The sequence below is a fragment of the Oncorhynchus mykiss genome, chromosome 1 (genome assembly GCF_057628025.1).
Source record: "Oncorhynchus mykiss isolate SJ-2025 chromosome 1, ASM5762802v1, whole genome shotgun sequence".
NCBI classification, from domain to species: Eukaryota; Metazoa; Chordata; class Actinopteri; order Salmoniformes; family Salmonidae; genus Oncorhynchus; species Oncorhynchus mykiss.
Genome location: NC_143022.1, coordinates 57,336,541 through 57,352,266, shown reverse-complemented (window position 1 = coordinate 57,352,266; position 15,726 = coordinate 57,336,541). Strand labels below are relative to the sequence as shown.

General features: G+C 45.5%; 1 protein-coding gene across 4 annotated transcripts in view; it reads right to left on the bottom strand.

The window, feature by feature from the left end:
* Positions 1-15,726, bottom strand: part of LOC110532453 (reelin) — a 297,868-nt gene that overhangs the window by 101,528 nt on the left and 180,614 nt on the right. For all 4 annotated transcript variants that reach the window (XM_090234988.1, XM_090234991.1, XM_090234993.1 and 1 more), the window contains exons 9-20: positions 12,187-12,292; positions 11,306-11,546; positions 10,869-11,020; positions 8,793-8,944; positions 8,393-8,508; positions 7,958-8,166; positions 7,617-7,745; positions 7,328-7,437; positions 7,097-7,163; positions 2,331-2,435; positions 1,896-2,024; positions 613-774 (exon numbers count right to left, since the gene is read on the bottom strand). In XM_090234988.1, the coding sequence (XP_090091114.1) occupies positions 613-774; positions 1,896-2,024; positions 2,331-2,435; positions 7,097-7,163; positions 7,328-7,437; positions 7,617-7,745; positions 7,958-8,166; positions 8,393-8,508; positions 8,793-8,944; positions 10,869-11,020; positions 11,306-11,546; positions 12,187-12,292 (1,678 nt within the window). The remainder of the gene's footprint in view (positions 1-612; positions 775-1,895; positions 2,025-2,330; positions 2,436-7,096; positions 7,164-7,327; positions 7,438-7,616; positions 7,746-7,957; positions 8,167-8,392; positions 8,509-8,792; positions 8,945-10,868; positions 11,021-11,305; positions 11,547-12,186; positions 12,293-15,726) is intronic.

Genomic DNA, 15,726 nt, shown 5'->3' with positions numbered 1-15,726 from the left:
AGGAGGGGAAGGTAGGTGGAGAGTGAGGATGGAGGGACGGAGGGACGGAGAGAGGAACACAGGAAGGGATGGAGAAATTAGATAAGGGCAGGTGGAGAGAGAAGATGGAGGGAAGGAGAGGGTGTGGGATGGAGTGTTATCAATGTTCTCAAAATAATCCAAACAGTCCAGATGGAGTGAGTCACATTAGCAAGGCTCTGACTGACTAGGTCTGGATGGTGCTCTTCTATAACCCACACAGCTATGGACTCAATTACCTCTTCTCAGCAGACACACACACACAATGTGCATTCACACCTCTATCCCGACACTTTGCCCCCAGCCTTCTGCCCCCTGATGAAGAGCTCTCTAGGTTGCCCAGGCCCAGCTCTGCGTGTGTGTGTGTGTGTGTGTGTGTGTGTGTGTGTGTGTGTAGCCGTTTGTCATTACAACACACAGTAGGCAGTACTAAATGGGTCCCTGTGGGTTACATCTCTCCTCTCAGCACCAGGCATCCATTAGCACAAGAAATATGTGTGTTAACAGCATTACAGACGCCTTAGGACTGTGTCACAAATGCGCGCACAGAGAAAGACACACACCTCCAGCACCCCACCCCCCCTAGTACAGTACCTGGGTTCGTGGAAGCCCTTATATGCGTAGTGTTGCAGCAGGATCCAGGTAATGCCATTGTCTGAGGAGAAGTGCAGCAACACACCTTCTCCTGGTTGGTCAGGGGCAGGACAGGAGCTCAGGATGCTACGACTTCCCAGACGCAAAGTGAACTGGAGGTACCTGGGGGAGAGAAGGGGGATGGAGAAGGAGAGAGGGGGTCGAGGGGTAGAGAGAGGAGAGGTGAGAGAGGAAGGGAAGGGGGTTAGACAAATAGACACAGATGGAGGAAGGAAGGGAGGGAGAGGAGGAGGGGTGGCAGGATGAGATGATGGATGAGATGATTAAACGAATGAGGACACAAATAGATAGAAGAGAAGGATGAGAGGAAGAGTGTGGGGAGAGAGAGAGAAAGTCAGAGAGAGAGGGTGAGAGAGAGAGCGAGAGAGAGGGAGGGAGAGTCAGACACATTTAGACATGTTTTCACCTTCCTCTCACAATGTGTCTCTGAGAGTTGACATATAAGCAACTAGGGAAGAGAGAGATGGTAGCACCCAGAATGCTGCACTATTCATCCACACACACACACACACACACACACACACACACACACACACACACACACACACACACACACACACACACACACACACACACACACACACACACACACACACACACACACACACACACACACACACAGCCTCCAGCTCTCTCTGTCCTTGGCTCTGGCTCAGTGTGGCTCTAATCACCAGCCCAGTTTCCTCTGGCTCACTCAGTCTGAGAGGAAAGTGGTATTAAATATGGCCGTCAGGTGGCACACAGGGAGCCACAGAAGGCATAATCAATCAAACACAGATGCCATCTCTCTATCCTTCTCTCCTACTCTGTTCCTCACTCTCTTTCATTCTTCCTTTCCCCTCAAATCTCCTCTCATCTACAGTCCCCATCCATCTCACACCACATGGATGGGGGGGAAGGAGAGAAAGAGGGAATAGGTGACAGAGGAGAGGAGAGAGGTGACTTGTTGGAACTTCTGCAGTATTAATCAGAGTTTAGAATGCCTGCTGAGGATATGAGATGAACCCTGATATGATCCCAGTATAATGTATTCTGTGAAACTGACCATTAGAAAAGGTGTGTAAATGTGAATATTCATATGTACCTCCAAGTCTCATTCATAGACATTGACTGAAATTGCAAGACATTATCATTATTTTTCTCTCTCCCCTTTCTTTCCCGTACAGTAATACATGAGTATGTGCAAGCACCTGTGAGTGTGTGTCCGTAGCCCAGTACTGTACCTGGCCTGAGAGCTGTCGAGCGGTGCGGTCACCAGGTGTCGTCTGCTGTCCCTGTTGAAGACCAAAGCCTTGCCACTGGCCAGAACCCCACAGCCGAAACTCACCTCCGCTCCCCTCAGGGAGGAGAAACTGTGGAAGGAGGAGATAAAGACCTTCACAACCTGTTGAATAGGGCTGTTCTTATCAGTTCACACTCCAGAGAAGCTAGTAATGCAACATAAAATGTAAACAAAATAGAATGTTCAGACAATTATAATAGTTTTTTGGCAGGAACAATAGCATATTTTCCTAATAGCAATGTAACACAGTGCTTAACGTTCAACATGTGTGTGTGTGACTGTCAGTCCGTCCGTCTGACTGTCTATCATGTGTGTGTGTGACTGTCAGTCCGTCCGTCTGACTGTCTATCAGGAGCACGTTCTCCTTTTAGTTTACCTGTGGTAGGAGGAGAGTCTGGGGGAGGAGAAACCCTCAGACAGGAAGGCAGAGAATGTCTGGGATGCCAGCTCACATGCTGGACCACTAAACCCTGGGTCACACCTACAGGAGCAGAGGGGCGGGGAGGGAAGGGTATGGGAGGAGAGCAAGAGGAGGGTATGAAGGAAGAGTGGGAGGAGAGATGGAGGGAAGGACATAAATGTATGGAGGTTAGAAAATATGGGGACAGAAGAAGAAAATATTAGGAAAGGGTGGGAGGGAGAGGAAAATTGGGATGAGAGAGGGAGACAAGTCAGGCAGAATAAGAGACAGAAAGAGAGAAAGAAAAGAGACAAAGAAGGAGAAGGGCCCGAACTCTAAAGGACATCGCTCTCAAACGTATCCCCAACACTTCACACAGGAGCAACAGATCAATAGACACCCCATCCAGACCAGCGAGACACCCTCCCAGATCTGCAGGACCCCCCCCTGGACCTACACATAGAGGACCCACGCCAAGAGCAATTACATCCAGACCACAGTACACCCAGACACATCCACACCCCCACCCCAACCAATCAACACCCTCCCACATCAACCTTGCCCACACCCCATTTAGGCCCCCTCAGATCAGACCTATGCCACTCCTGCCCACCCCATGCACCCCACCCCCGCAAAGAGGGCCTCAACATGGAAGCCACACATACGCCCAGGTAGTGAGCGGGCAAACAGTCCCAACCCCCACTCTCACACTCGCCGAAGCCAATGGCATGTACCAGATGCTCAGCAGGCTCTGCTCACACTTACTGGCCTGAGGCCAAACCACGACCAACAACATTGGACACTCTATGGAACAAAAAGCCTTCACTATATTATCCTGGAATATCCAAGGCCTGAGGTCATCTGCCTTTGGCCTAAAGAGCAGAAACCCGGACTTCACCAAAGAAATCGGTAATACAGACATTGTCATCCTGCAAGAAACCTGGTATAGAGGAGACGGACCCACTGGTTGCCCTCTAGGTTACAGAGAGCTGGTAGTCCCATCCACCAAACTACCAGGTGTGAAACAGGGAAGGGACTCAGGGGATATGCTAATTTGGTATAGAGCAGACCTAACTCACTCCATTAAATTAATCAAAACAGGAACATTTTACATTTGGCTAGAAATTCAAAAGGAAATTATCCTAACAGAGAAAAATGTCCTCCTGTGTGCTACCTATATCCCCCCACTAGAATCCCCATATTTTAATGAAGACAGCTTCTCCATCCTGGAGGGGGAAATCAATCATTTCCAGGCCCAGGGACATGTACTAGTCTGTGGCGACCTAAATGCCAGAACCGGACAAGAACCTGACACCCTAAGCACACAGGGGGACAAACACCTGCCTGGAGGTGACAGCATTCCCTCCCACATATGCCCCCCTAGGCACAACTATGACAACATAACCAACAAAAACGGGTCACAACTCCTGCAGCTCTGTCGCACGCTGGGTATGTACATAGTCAACGGTAGGCTTCGAGGGGACTCCTATGGTAGGTACACCTATAGCTCATCTCTTGGCAGTAGTACTGTAGACTACTTTATCACCGACCTCAACCCAGAGTCTCTCAGAGCGTTCACAGTCAGCCCACTGACACCCCTATCAGACCACAGCAAAATCACAGTCTACTTAAACAGAGCAATAATCAATCATGAGGCATCAAAGCCAAAGGAACTGAGTAACATTAAGAAATGCTATAGATGGAAGGAATGCAGTTTGGAAACCTACCAAAAAACAATTAGGCAACAACAAATTCAATCCCTTTTAGACAATTTCCTGGGTAAAACGTTCCGCTGTAATAGTGAAGGTGTAAACTTGGCAGTAGAAAATCTTAACAGTATATTTGACCTCTCAGCTTCCCTATCAAATCTAAAAATCTCAAATAGAAAACCGAAGAAAATTAACAATAATGACAAATGGTTTGATGAAGAATGCAAAAATCTAAGAAAGAAATTGAGAAACCTGTTCAACCAAAAACATAGAGACCCGGAAAACCTGAGTCTACGCCTTCACTATGGTGAATCACTAAAACAATACAGAAATACACTACGGAAAAAGAAGGAACAGTATGTCAGAAATCAGCTCAATGCAATTGAAGAATCCATAGACTCTAACCACTTCTGGGAAAATTGGAAAACACTAAACAAACAACAACAAGAAGAATTATCTATCCAAAATGGAGATGTATGGGTAAACCACTTCTCCAATCTTTTTGGCTCTATAACAAAGAATAAAGAGCAAAAACATATACATGATCAAATACAGATCTTAGAATCATCTATTAAAGACTACCAGAACCCACTGGATTATCCAATTACATTGAATGAGTTACAGGACAAAATAAAAACCCTCCAACCCAAAAAGGCCTGTGGTGTTGATGGTATCCTCAATGAAATGATCAAATATACAGACAACAAATTCCAATTGGCTATACTAAAACTCTTTAACATCATACTTAGCTCTGGCATCTTCCCCAATATTTGGAACCAAGGACTGATCACCCCAATCCACAAAAGTGGAGACAAATTTGACCCCAATAACTACCGTGGAATATGTGTCAACAGTAACCTTGGGAAAATCCTCTGCATTATTATTAACAGCAGACTCGTACATTTCCTCAATGAAAACAATGTACTGAGCAAATGTCAAATTGGCTTTTTACCAAATTACCGTACAACAGACCATGTATTCACCCTGCACACCCTAATTGACAACCAAACAAACCAAAACAAAGGCAAAGTCTTCTCATGCTTTGTTGATTTCAAAAAAGCCTTCGACTCAATCTGGCGTGAGGGTCTGCTATACAAACTGATGGAAAGTGGTGTTGGGGTAAAACATACGACATTATAAAATCCATGTACACAAACAACAAGTGTGCGGTTAAAATTGGCAAAAAACACACACATTTCTTCACACAGGGTCGTGGGGTTAGACAGGGATGCAGCTTAAGCCCCACCCTCTTCAACATATATATCAACGAATTGGCGCGGGCACTAGAAAAGTCTGCAGCACCCGGCCTCCCCCTGCTAGAATCCGAAGTCAAATGTCTGCTGTTTGCCGATGATCTGGTGCTTCTGTCACCAACCAAGGAGGGCCTACAGCAGCACCTAGATCTTATGCACAGATTCTGTCAGACCTGGGCCCTGACAGTAAATCTCAGTAAGACCAAAATAATGGTGTTCCAAAAAAGGTCCAGTCACCAGGACCACAAATACAAATTCAATCTAGACACTGTTGCCCTAGAGCACACAAAAAACTATACATACCTTGGCCTAAACATCAGCGCCACAGGTAACTTCCACAAAGCTGTGAACGATCTGAGAGACAAGGCAAGAAGGGCATTCTATGCCATCAAAAGAAACATAAATTTCAACATACCAATTAGGATTTGGCTAAAAATACTTGAATCAGTCATAGAGCCCATTGCCCTTTATGGTTGTGAGGTCTGGGGTCCGCTCACCAACCAAGACTTCACAAAATGGGACAAACACCAAATTGAGACTCTGCACGCAGAATTCTGCAAAAATATCCTCCGTGTACAACGTAGAACACCAAATAATGCATGCAGAGCAGAATTAGGCCGATACCCACTAATTATCAAAATCCAGAAAAGAGCCGTTAAATTCTACAACCACCTAAAAGGAAGTGATTCACAAACCTTCCATAACAAAGCCATCACCTACAGAGAGATGAACCTGGAGAAGAGTCCCCTAAGCAAGCTGGTCCTGGGGCTCTGTTCACAAACACAAACACACCCTACAGAGCCCCAGGACAACAGCACAATTAGACCCAACCAAATCATGAGAAAACAAAAAGATAATTACTTGACACATTGGAAAGAATTAACAAAAAAACAGAGCAAACTAGAATGCTATTTGGCCCTAAACAGAGAGTACACAGCGGCAGAATACCTGACCACTGTGACTGACCCAAAATTAAGGAAAGCTTTGACTATGTACAGACTCAGTGAGCATAGCCTTGCTATTGAGAAAGGCCGCCGTAGGCAGACATGGCTCTCAAGAGAAGACAGGCTATGTGCTCACTGCCCACAAAATGAGGTGGAAACTGAGCTGCACTTCCTAACCTCCTGCCCAATGTATGACCATATTAGAGAGACATATTTCCCTCAGATTACACAGATCCACAAAGAATTCGAAAACAAATCCAAATTTGAAAAACTCCCATATCTACTGGGTGAAATTCCACAGTGTGCCATCACAGCAGCAAGATTTGTGACCTGTTGCCACGAGAAAAGGGCAACCAGTGAAGAACACACACCATTGTAAATACAACCCATATTTATGCTTATTTATTTTATCTTGTGTCCTTTAACCATTTGTACATTGTTAAAACACTGTATATATATATATAATATGACATTTGTAATGTCTTTACTGTTTTGAAACCTCTGTATGTGTAATGTTTACTGTTAATTTTTGTTGTTTTTCACTTTATATTTTCACTTTGTATGTTGTCTACCTCACTTGCTTTGGCAATGTTAACACATGTTTCCCATGCCAATAAAGCCCTTGAATTGAATTGAATTGAATTGAGAGAGAGCGAGAGAGAGATGGGAATGGAACCAGATACAGAAAATAATACATAGATTAATACATGCAAATAAAAATAAAATAATTTGATCACGATCTTAGCGCTAAGACATGATGAATTAGCAATAAAAGAGAATGAGAATAATTAATTCAAGATACAAAGTATTGTTCATTCATTAAGTTCTGTTCTTACTTGCAGCCGGTGCGGGAGCATTGTCCTCTGCCAGAGCAGAAACGAAGGCAGGATGGACCAATGTACACTGGATATACACACAAATAAGAGAGAGATAAGAACTTATATATATATATATATATATAGTTATATAAAGTTAATCTTTAAGGGATTTGAACCATTCAATTTAGCATCGCCAGACCCATGCTCTTATGAGGCACATAGGACCACTAGTGTGTGTAAGGTTCTCACCATTGTCTATGGCCCACATGTTGCCAGCACCCATGCCACTCTGTCTCCAGCGAAACTGTGTGGTCTCAGTCAAGGCAGCGTTGGGAAGTGGGATGGAGATCCTAGTCCAGCTGTAGATTGGTAGAAACATAGTTTTAAATACAACACTAGTAGCAATTGAATGTATCTCTATGAACACACACTAATCTGTGTGTGTGTGTGTGTGTGTGTGTGTGTGTGTGTGTGTGTGTGTGTGTGTGTGTGTGTGTGTGTGTGTGTGTGTGTATATATGTGTGTGTGTGGTGCCTACCCGCTGTAGTTGTCTGAGGAGTAGATGGTGCTGTGTGGTAGGTGGGGGCCAGCACACAAATCTGGAAGACACTCTGTGTGGAGCAGCGACCAGGAACGACCGTGATTGGTGGAAAACTCCAGATTCACACTAACAAAGCGATAGAAAAATCTTATCTACACTTCAAAATTATGCAAATATAAATTTAAAAACAAGACAAAAAAGTTAGAAACTTTGCACCCATGGAAATGGACACCTCAATATTGTATCATATCATATTGTAGCGAGGTTCGATCTCTTGACGGAACGGCTAAGGTACTGGGTTGGACCCAGGTTTGAGTCCTGGTCGTATCATATCCTACCTGTTGGCAGGCTGGTAGGACCCACAGCCCAGGTTGATGGAGAACTGTGCTACATGGGTATGTGTGCCAGGAAGGACAGGCAGCAGCTGTATGAAGTCTACTGCCCAGACGTGACGGTTGGCACCGCCATGTGCCCGCTGCTCCAGGCAGAACTGGGTGATGGGGGTCTGGAGGTCTGTGGACAGGGCTACTGACACTACTGACGGAGTCTGGTGGAGAGGGGGAGGGTGAGGAAAGGAGGGGTGAGTTGAGCGAGAGAGGGAGGGGAGAGGAGATGAAGCACAGTTGAGGAATTAAAAATGGTTTGAGCTGGGTGGAGCAACATCTTTTACATTTAGCTAGCTAAACATGAAAAATACAGTTTGAATTTGCTCAGTTCATAGAGCAGCCTAGTGTAGGAGATGGAGCAGGTCTATGTTATGTGTGTAGTCTCACCCTATAAGAGGAGTATGGCAGGGTATCCAACAGCACAAGGTCTCGTCTCCCCTCTGACCTACCAAACAAGATGACATCATTCTCATGGGACTCTCCTGGGTCACACTCTCCACCACCTGCAGGGAAACACACAGATAAGCATGCTTTCTTTGTCAGGAAAATATTTGGCTGCAAGCATAAAAATACTGACAGCTTAGCTAACAGAGAATAGGCCTCTTTCTCAATGTTTATAATATTTGTCCACTCCTTGTCCCTCCCCTTCATCTGCACTGATTGGAAAATACTTAACAGATGAAAACAATAACGTGGAAGCTCAACAGGTCAGTACAAAGAAGGAAAGGAGAGGCCAGGTATTTACATCATTGAGAAAGAGTCTGTGTCAGTGGTAGGTGGTTCTTACCCATGGTGAAGTAGAACCGAAGGTTTCCGAAGGAGGTGGTATCCAGGTAGGGAGTACACATCTTCCTCTCTCCATCCCTCTCAAACACCAGGGCCATGCCTGACTCTATCTCCCCACAATGGGTCCCATACACAGCCCCCTCGATGTCCCAGCTACACACAGAGACAGAGAAGGGTTAAACACCAGGGCCATGCCTGATTCTATCTCCCTACCCTGGGTCCCATTCACTTCCCCCTCGATATCCCAGCTACACAGAGAGAGAGAGAGGAGGGTTAAACACCAGGGTCATGCCTGACTCAATCTCCCTACCCTGGGTCCCATTCACTGTCCCCTCGAAATCCCAGCTACACACAGAGAGAGAGAAGGGTTACATTGGAATAGCAATCCTGTCTCAGCAGTTTCTGTCTCTCCTTCTCAGTACTGATGACATTTCCCTGTGTGTGTGACAGATGGAGTATGGACAGGGAGGTGACACCTGTTCCAATCCTCAGCAGGATTTGAAGAAAATGAAAGAAAATATGCAGCCGAAATCCGACGAGAGTGGATACAAATTCATTTCTTTAATTAATTATGACAAATGTTGAGAACATTTTGAAAAATTTAATAAAGTAATACTTTTTCAAAGAAGTTACATGTTGTGTTGGCTGACAATTTGTTAGCCACGCTATCCTTATGAACCGCATAGCATTAGAACAGTATGTACCTTTATGTTAGCTAGTTACAATGACGGTAAGCTGTCATTGTAAATAAGAATTTGTTGTTAACTGACTTGCCTTGTTATGTAAAGGTTAAATAAAAAACATTTAAAACATTTACCTAACGTTAGTTTCCTACTAATACATCGAACTTGCCAGGCAGTATATTAACTATCTGCTATCTAACTAACTACCAAACATTTATTGGCTTGATCATTTACATCCCTACTGTCACGTTCGTCGTAAAGAGGAGACCAAGGCGCAGCATGATGAGAATACATTCCTCTTTATTAAAGGAAGAACACTTAAACAAACTAACAACAAAACGAACGTGACGCTATATAACACGAGTGCTGAAACAGGCAACTATACATAGACAATAACCCACAAAATACCCAAGGAATATGGCTACCTAAATATGGTCCCCAATCAGAGACAACGATAAACAGCTGCCTCTGATTGAGAACCAATCTAGGCAACCATAGACATAAAAACACCTAGACTAGAAACAACCCCATAAACAAAACAAAAACCCTAGACAGGACGAAAACACATATATCACCCTCGTCACACCCTGATCTAAACAAAATAATAAAGAAAACAAGGAATACTAAGGTCAGTGCGTGACAACTACATTCTTAGCTAAGTGGTATAGTCGATCAATTCAATGGATTTCTACTCTGATTTCAGAGCACTCTTGCGCAGAATAACTGATGAACTTATAAACGCACAACACCTGTTGAATATGGCTGGAGTCAGTAAACGTCTGCAAAAAAAGCATATTTAAATTGTTGCTAGCAGCACAGTTACAGTCACCAACGCTCTGGATAACATGAAAACAGCCTAAGCAGCTGTGCTAGGGCAAGTAAAATGGTCAGTGAGCAGTTCTCTCATTTGTTTCTGGAAGTAGCTAGCCAACGTTAGCTTGGTTGCTTGACTGCCATTGAACGCCCGGATCAACCCTACTCCTCGGCCAGAGCGTCCAGTGTGCGCTCTGAACACTCCAAGAGCGAAACACTCTGAATTTATGATTGGAAAATCTTTCAAAGCTCTGGATTTACGAACGCCCAGCACGTAATCTGGCACTCCCTATTAAATTTACGAACACACCCAAAATCACATATTTTTTTAACTAGGAATATGTTGAACTAACAAGCTAGCAAAAGATTGCCTAGCAACAGCATCAACTTCTAGACAGGCCAAGCTCTAGTACGCTCAACTAAAACGATACTGTTTGTTTCAAGTATACTAATATGAACTAATATTATTTACTGTAGTATGCAGTATATACTCATTAAGTATACAGTATTTTAGTATTGGTATTCGCACACAGCTATGGAGACAGATAGATGGAGATGATGATGACATCATTATGTCTCACTTGGTGGGCAGACTCTCAAAGTCCTCCTCCCAGTAACTCCGACCCTCCTCTCGGTGGAGGTCAATGTCTCTGGTGGAGGCGAAGGTGTGGCCCACCCCCTCCTCGTTGTTGCCATGGAAATACAGGGTGTTGCCCTCTGACTGACAGGCACGCTGGGAAAGAAGGAAGTGAAATGACACTGTCAAATATCATCAATACAGATGACAGTATGGCATGTATGTAGGCCTTATGTATGTAGGTCTTGTACATGGTGAAGTGTTACACTGACCACGACCTGACCGGTAAAACCTCCTGGTCCTAGTAAGTAAGCAACAGTATTTTGGTGAGGGCAACTTGATTACCTTGATTACCTTACCTCGTCTAAAAAGATGGTTTGCAAACTGCCATTAAACAGTTGAAGAAGAAGAGGAAGAAAAAGAGGAAGAAGAACATGGTACCTTAACGGTAGCCCCAGGGAAGAAAAGCCAGTTGGCCGTGTCTGGGGGGTCCAGATTATCCTCCAGTAGGGGAGGTATGTAAGCAGCGTTGACCAGGAGTACGTTGTCCAGGCCCCAGCACGACTCGTAGCCTTCGGGTCCCTGGGGGGCCTCCTGGGACCAGCGTACACGCACCCCATCTCCCCTGGAGTGCACTGGCAGGGGCAGGAGGTGGACTACTGTACTGCTGTTAGTTGGAGCTCTGTGGAGAGGATATATGATATATATAAGCTCTGAATCCGTGTGTATCTTGTGTGTGTGTATTGTGTGTGTGTGTGTGTGTGTGTGTGTAGAGTGGTGTAAGGGAAGGTGTGCATGTGTGGGGGAGAGAGAGTATGTGTGAGTGTATCTGTGTTTGTGTGTGTGTGCGTGGGCGCGGGGGGGGGGGGGGGGGGGGGGGGTCCGTGTTTACAATACAGCAGAACATGTAATTAACATGCTGCTGGGAAAAAATGACGAAACATTATCATCAAAAATAAAAGAGGGAGAGGAAGCGAGAGATAGAGAGACAGAGGGTGAGAGAGAGAGAGAGATAGAGAGAGTTAAAGAGGGGGAGAGAGTGTTTCTAAACAACTAGAGAAGAAAATATTACAGGAAGAGGAAAGGAATGACAAATTGAGAGAGGGAGGTGTGAAAGAGCGAAAAAAGAGAAGAAGACATGGTGTTTATGACAGATGGATGTCTGTGTGAGGAGGGAAGGAAGCAGGAAGAGGAGAGAGAGGGAGAGAGAGAAAGGAAGGAAGGAAGGAAGGGAGAAAGAGAGGAAGGGAGGGGATGTCTGTGTGAATAGGGAAGGATTGAGGGAGAGAGAGATGATGAAAGAGATAGAGAGAGAGAGAGACCTGATCTTCTCCAGGGTGATCCAGTCATTGGAGCCGTTGTTCTTGTTCAGACTGAATGCCACGATGATGCTGGGGTCGGAGTAACTGAATCTACATGTGCCTGAACCTAGAAAGAGAAACAAACACACACACACACACACACACACACACACACACACACACACACACACACACACACACACACACACACACACACACACACAGACAGAGGGAAAAGAGTTACATAGTGATACTTCATGAGTGGACAGCTCTGTGTATTAAATAGTGCACTGCATAGAAAACAGGGTGCCATTTGTGAAGCAGCCTAAGCCCCAGAGAGGGGAAGGTCACATATAGAATGTAAAAGTCAGCTGTTTCTGCATCAATTCAAATTCCTCAAAATCAGAATGGCAATGTTCTACTGGTGCCCTGAGAGGCCTGTGAGCATCTTCAAAAGTCCTTCCTTCCTTCCTTCCTTCCTTCCTTCCTTCCTTCCTTCCTTCCTTCCTTCCTTCCTTCCTTCCTTCCTTCCTTCCTTCCTTCCTTCCTCTATCCCCTCACTCCCTCCTCCCCATCTCTTTCCCCACCCTTCCTCTATCTCCTCACTTCTTCCTCCCCTCCCTTCCTCTTTCCTTCCCTCCCCAGCCATGTAGAAATTATACTTTAAATGGTGTTAAATAGAAATGATTTGCTTAGCAGTTGGTGCCCAGGGAGGCGGACAGGCTGATGGAGACAGGAAAGAAGAGAAGCGGAGAGGAGGGGAGAGGAGAGGGGAGAGGAGGGAGTGGTACTGCTGATGCATGCTATAAAGGAGCTTCAGCCCTACTTTACTAAGGGGAGCATGGACAAGGGAGGGATGAAGGGATAGAGGTGCTAGAGTGCACCCCTCCCAGGGCATTGGGGAGGAAGGAAAGAGGGGCTACGATGTCACAGGTCAGAGGTCACTAATGGTCCCAATATCTTCCCCCTCCCCCAACCTCCATAGGGCCTAACCTCGGACCTACACAGCACTGTATGTTTCTTTCATATTTATGAGTACATACAGGGCCATGCAGACTGACTGGCTGACCGGTAGAGAGAGAAAGAGAGAGAGAGAAAACGTAAGAGAGAGGGGGATCGCTGCAACCTGTTCTCCTGCTCTCCTGTGGGACTGTCACAGATGCGTGTAATGGACATGAAAAATATGAAGTGTCTAAAAACTCCATCTGCCTGACACGGGCTGTTGGTTGGCATTTCAGGTCTGAATTTACCATGATAGGAGAAAGAAAGAGAGAGAGGGAGAAACAAGGAGAGAGAAAGAGAGAGAGAGAGAGAGAGAGAGAGAGAGAGAGAGAGAGAGAGAGGAAAGCAGAGAGGAAAAACAACAAAAGCATTCAGTGTGTTGGCTAAAGATATGCAAGACCTCTCTGAGTAGTGTAAGGGTTTTTCATAAACGTTCATTACATTGAGTGTTACCACAGGAGAATGTCAGGCCATATGTCTGTGAGCTGAAGCAGAAGTGCAGCTGGGTCATGCAGCAAGACAATGATCCAAAACACACAATCAAGTCTACATGATAATGGCTAAAAAGAAACAAATTAGTCCAGACCTATTCCCAATTGAGATGTTGTGGCAGGACTTGAAACGAGCAGTTCATGCTTGAAAATCCCCAAATGTCACTGAGTTACAGCAGGTCTGCATGAAAGAGTGGGCCAAAATTCCTCCACAGCGACATAAGAGAGAGAGATCAACAACTACAGGAAGTGTTTGGTTGGAGTCATTGCAGCTAAAGGTGGCACAATCAGTTATTGAGTGTAAGGGGGCAATTCTTTTTTCACACAAGGGCATTTGGAGTTGTGTAACCCTGTCTATAAAATAAATGCAATAAGTATTTTGTATTTTATTGCAAAAACGGCAGCTACTCTACATGGAGTCCACACAAAACATGAAACATGACAAAATATAGAACATTAATAGACAGGGACACAACTACATCTTTTTTTTCTTCAAAAGGCTCACGTAGCCTACATATCAATACAGACACACAAACTATCTAGGTCAAATAGGGGAGAAGTGTTGTGCCGTGAGGTGTTGCTTTATATTTTTTGAAACCAGGTTTGGTGTTCACTTGAGCAACATACAACATGCAATAAGGGCACTGTATAATACTGTACGTTTTTACTGTACGGATTAGGGGACTCTTTCCTTGCTGCACTCGACTACACGACTGGACAATAATGAAGATAAGGTAACATAAAACTTGAGCCTCCATTTAATACCTGCAGTTGAGATAATGTGACACAGGAAGGAAACCTGGGATACGTGGAACTCACACTTCTCTATCTTGACATATAGTTGACTCTGCAGGAGTCATCCCAGGACTTGGCGAACGTGCAGTATGTGTTCCGGAAGGGTCTTGGGGAAGATCAAGATGTCGTCGAGGTAAACAAAGATTCAACATATCCCTCAGGGTGTCATTGAACAATGCTTGAAAGACTGTCGGTGAGTTCGATAATCTGAAGGTCATGACGAAATACTCATAGTAGCCACTTGGGGTGTTAAAGGCAGTCTTCCACTCATCTCCCTCCCTGATTCTCACCAGATTGTAAGCGTTGCGGAGGTCCAGTTTGGTGAAGAATTGGGCCACTTGGAACAACTCCAGGGGTAGGGGGTAACGATTATTGATCGCAATCTGGTTCAGCCCTCTGTAATCGATGCAGGGACGCAGGCCTTCATCCTTCAGACACTGAAGACGTAGATGTCGATTAAGGCAGCCCCCTGCATCTCTCCGATTCAGATTCAGAGGCGCTGGGTAGAGGTTCTATGGCACAGTCGTAAGGATGATGAGGGGGAAGGGTGACGGCCTGCCTCTTACTGAAGGCCTGCTGGAGATTGAAGTATTCGGGAGGGAGAGCGAAAAAGTCTTAGTCTTCAAGGGATGCAGGAGGACACGGCAAGGCTCTTGGTGGGGGTCTTAGACATATAGTCTTGCAGGCCTTAGCCCAGTCTAGTAGGTGTCCCATGGACCAGGAAACTAGTGGGTTACGTAGCGCTAGCCAGGGGTACCCTAGGATAAGGGGCTACCCGGGAGCACTGATCAACAGAATACAAAGAGTCTCAGAGTGGTTCACCCCAACCTGCATTAGAACGGGCTTGGTCTGATATTCCACCTGACCGGAGCCAAAGGGGCGTCCATTGACGACTTGAATCTGCAGAGGAATGGGACATTTTACGCAGGGGAGTTGTAATTCTCTGATGAAGTCTTCATCAATAAATTTACCAGTGGCCCCGGAGTCCACAAAGGCTTGAATCTGGATATCACGGTTGTCCCAGTGGAGGGTTGCGGGTAGTAACAGACGGTGATTGGATAGCCAGGAGGTAACTGCACAGCTCGTCAGGGTTGCCCCCTGTCCTGGCGAGCCCTGGTTTCTCGTCAGCTCTGGGCAGGTAGCACGGAGATGGCCGAGACCTCCGCAGTAGAGGCCGCAGCGTTCGAGCATGCACCAGTCACGCTCCTGTGGGCTCCTCAATGCTGGATTTGGGGGGACTGGGGTGATCAGGAAACCTAGATACTGGGGTGGT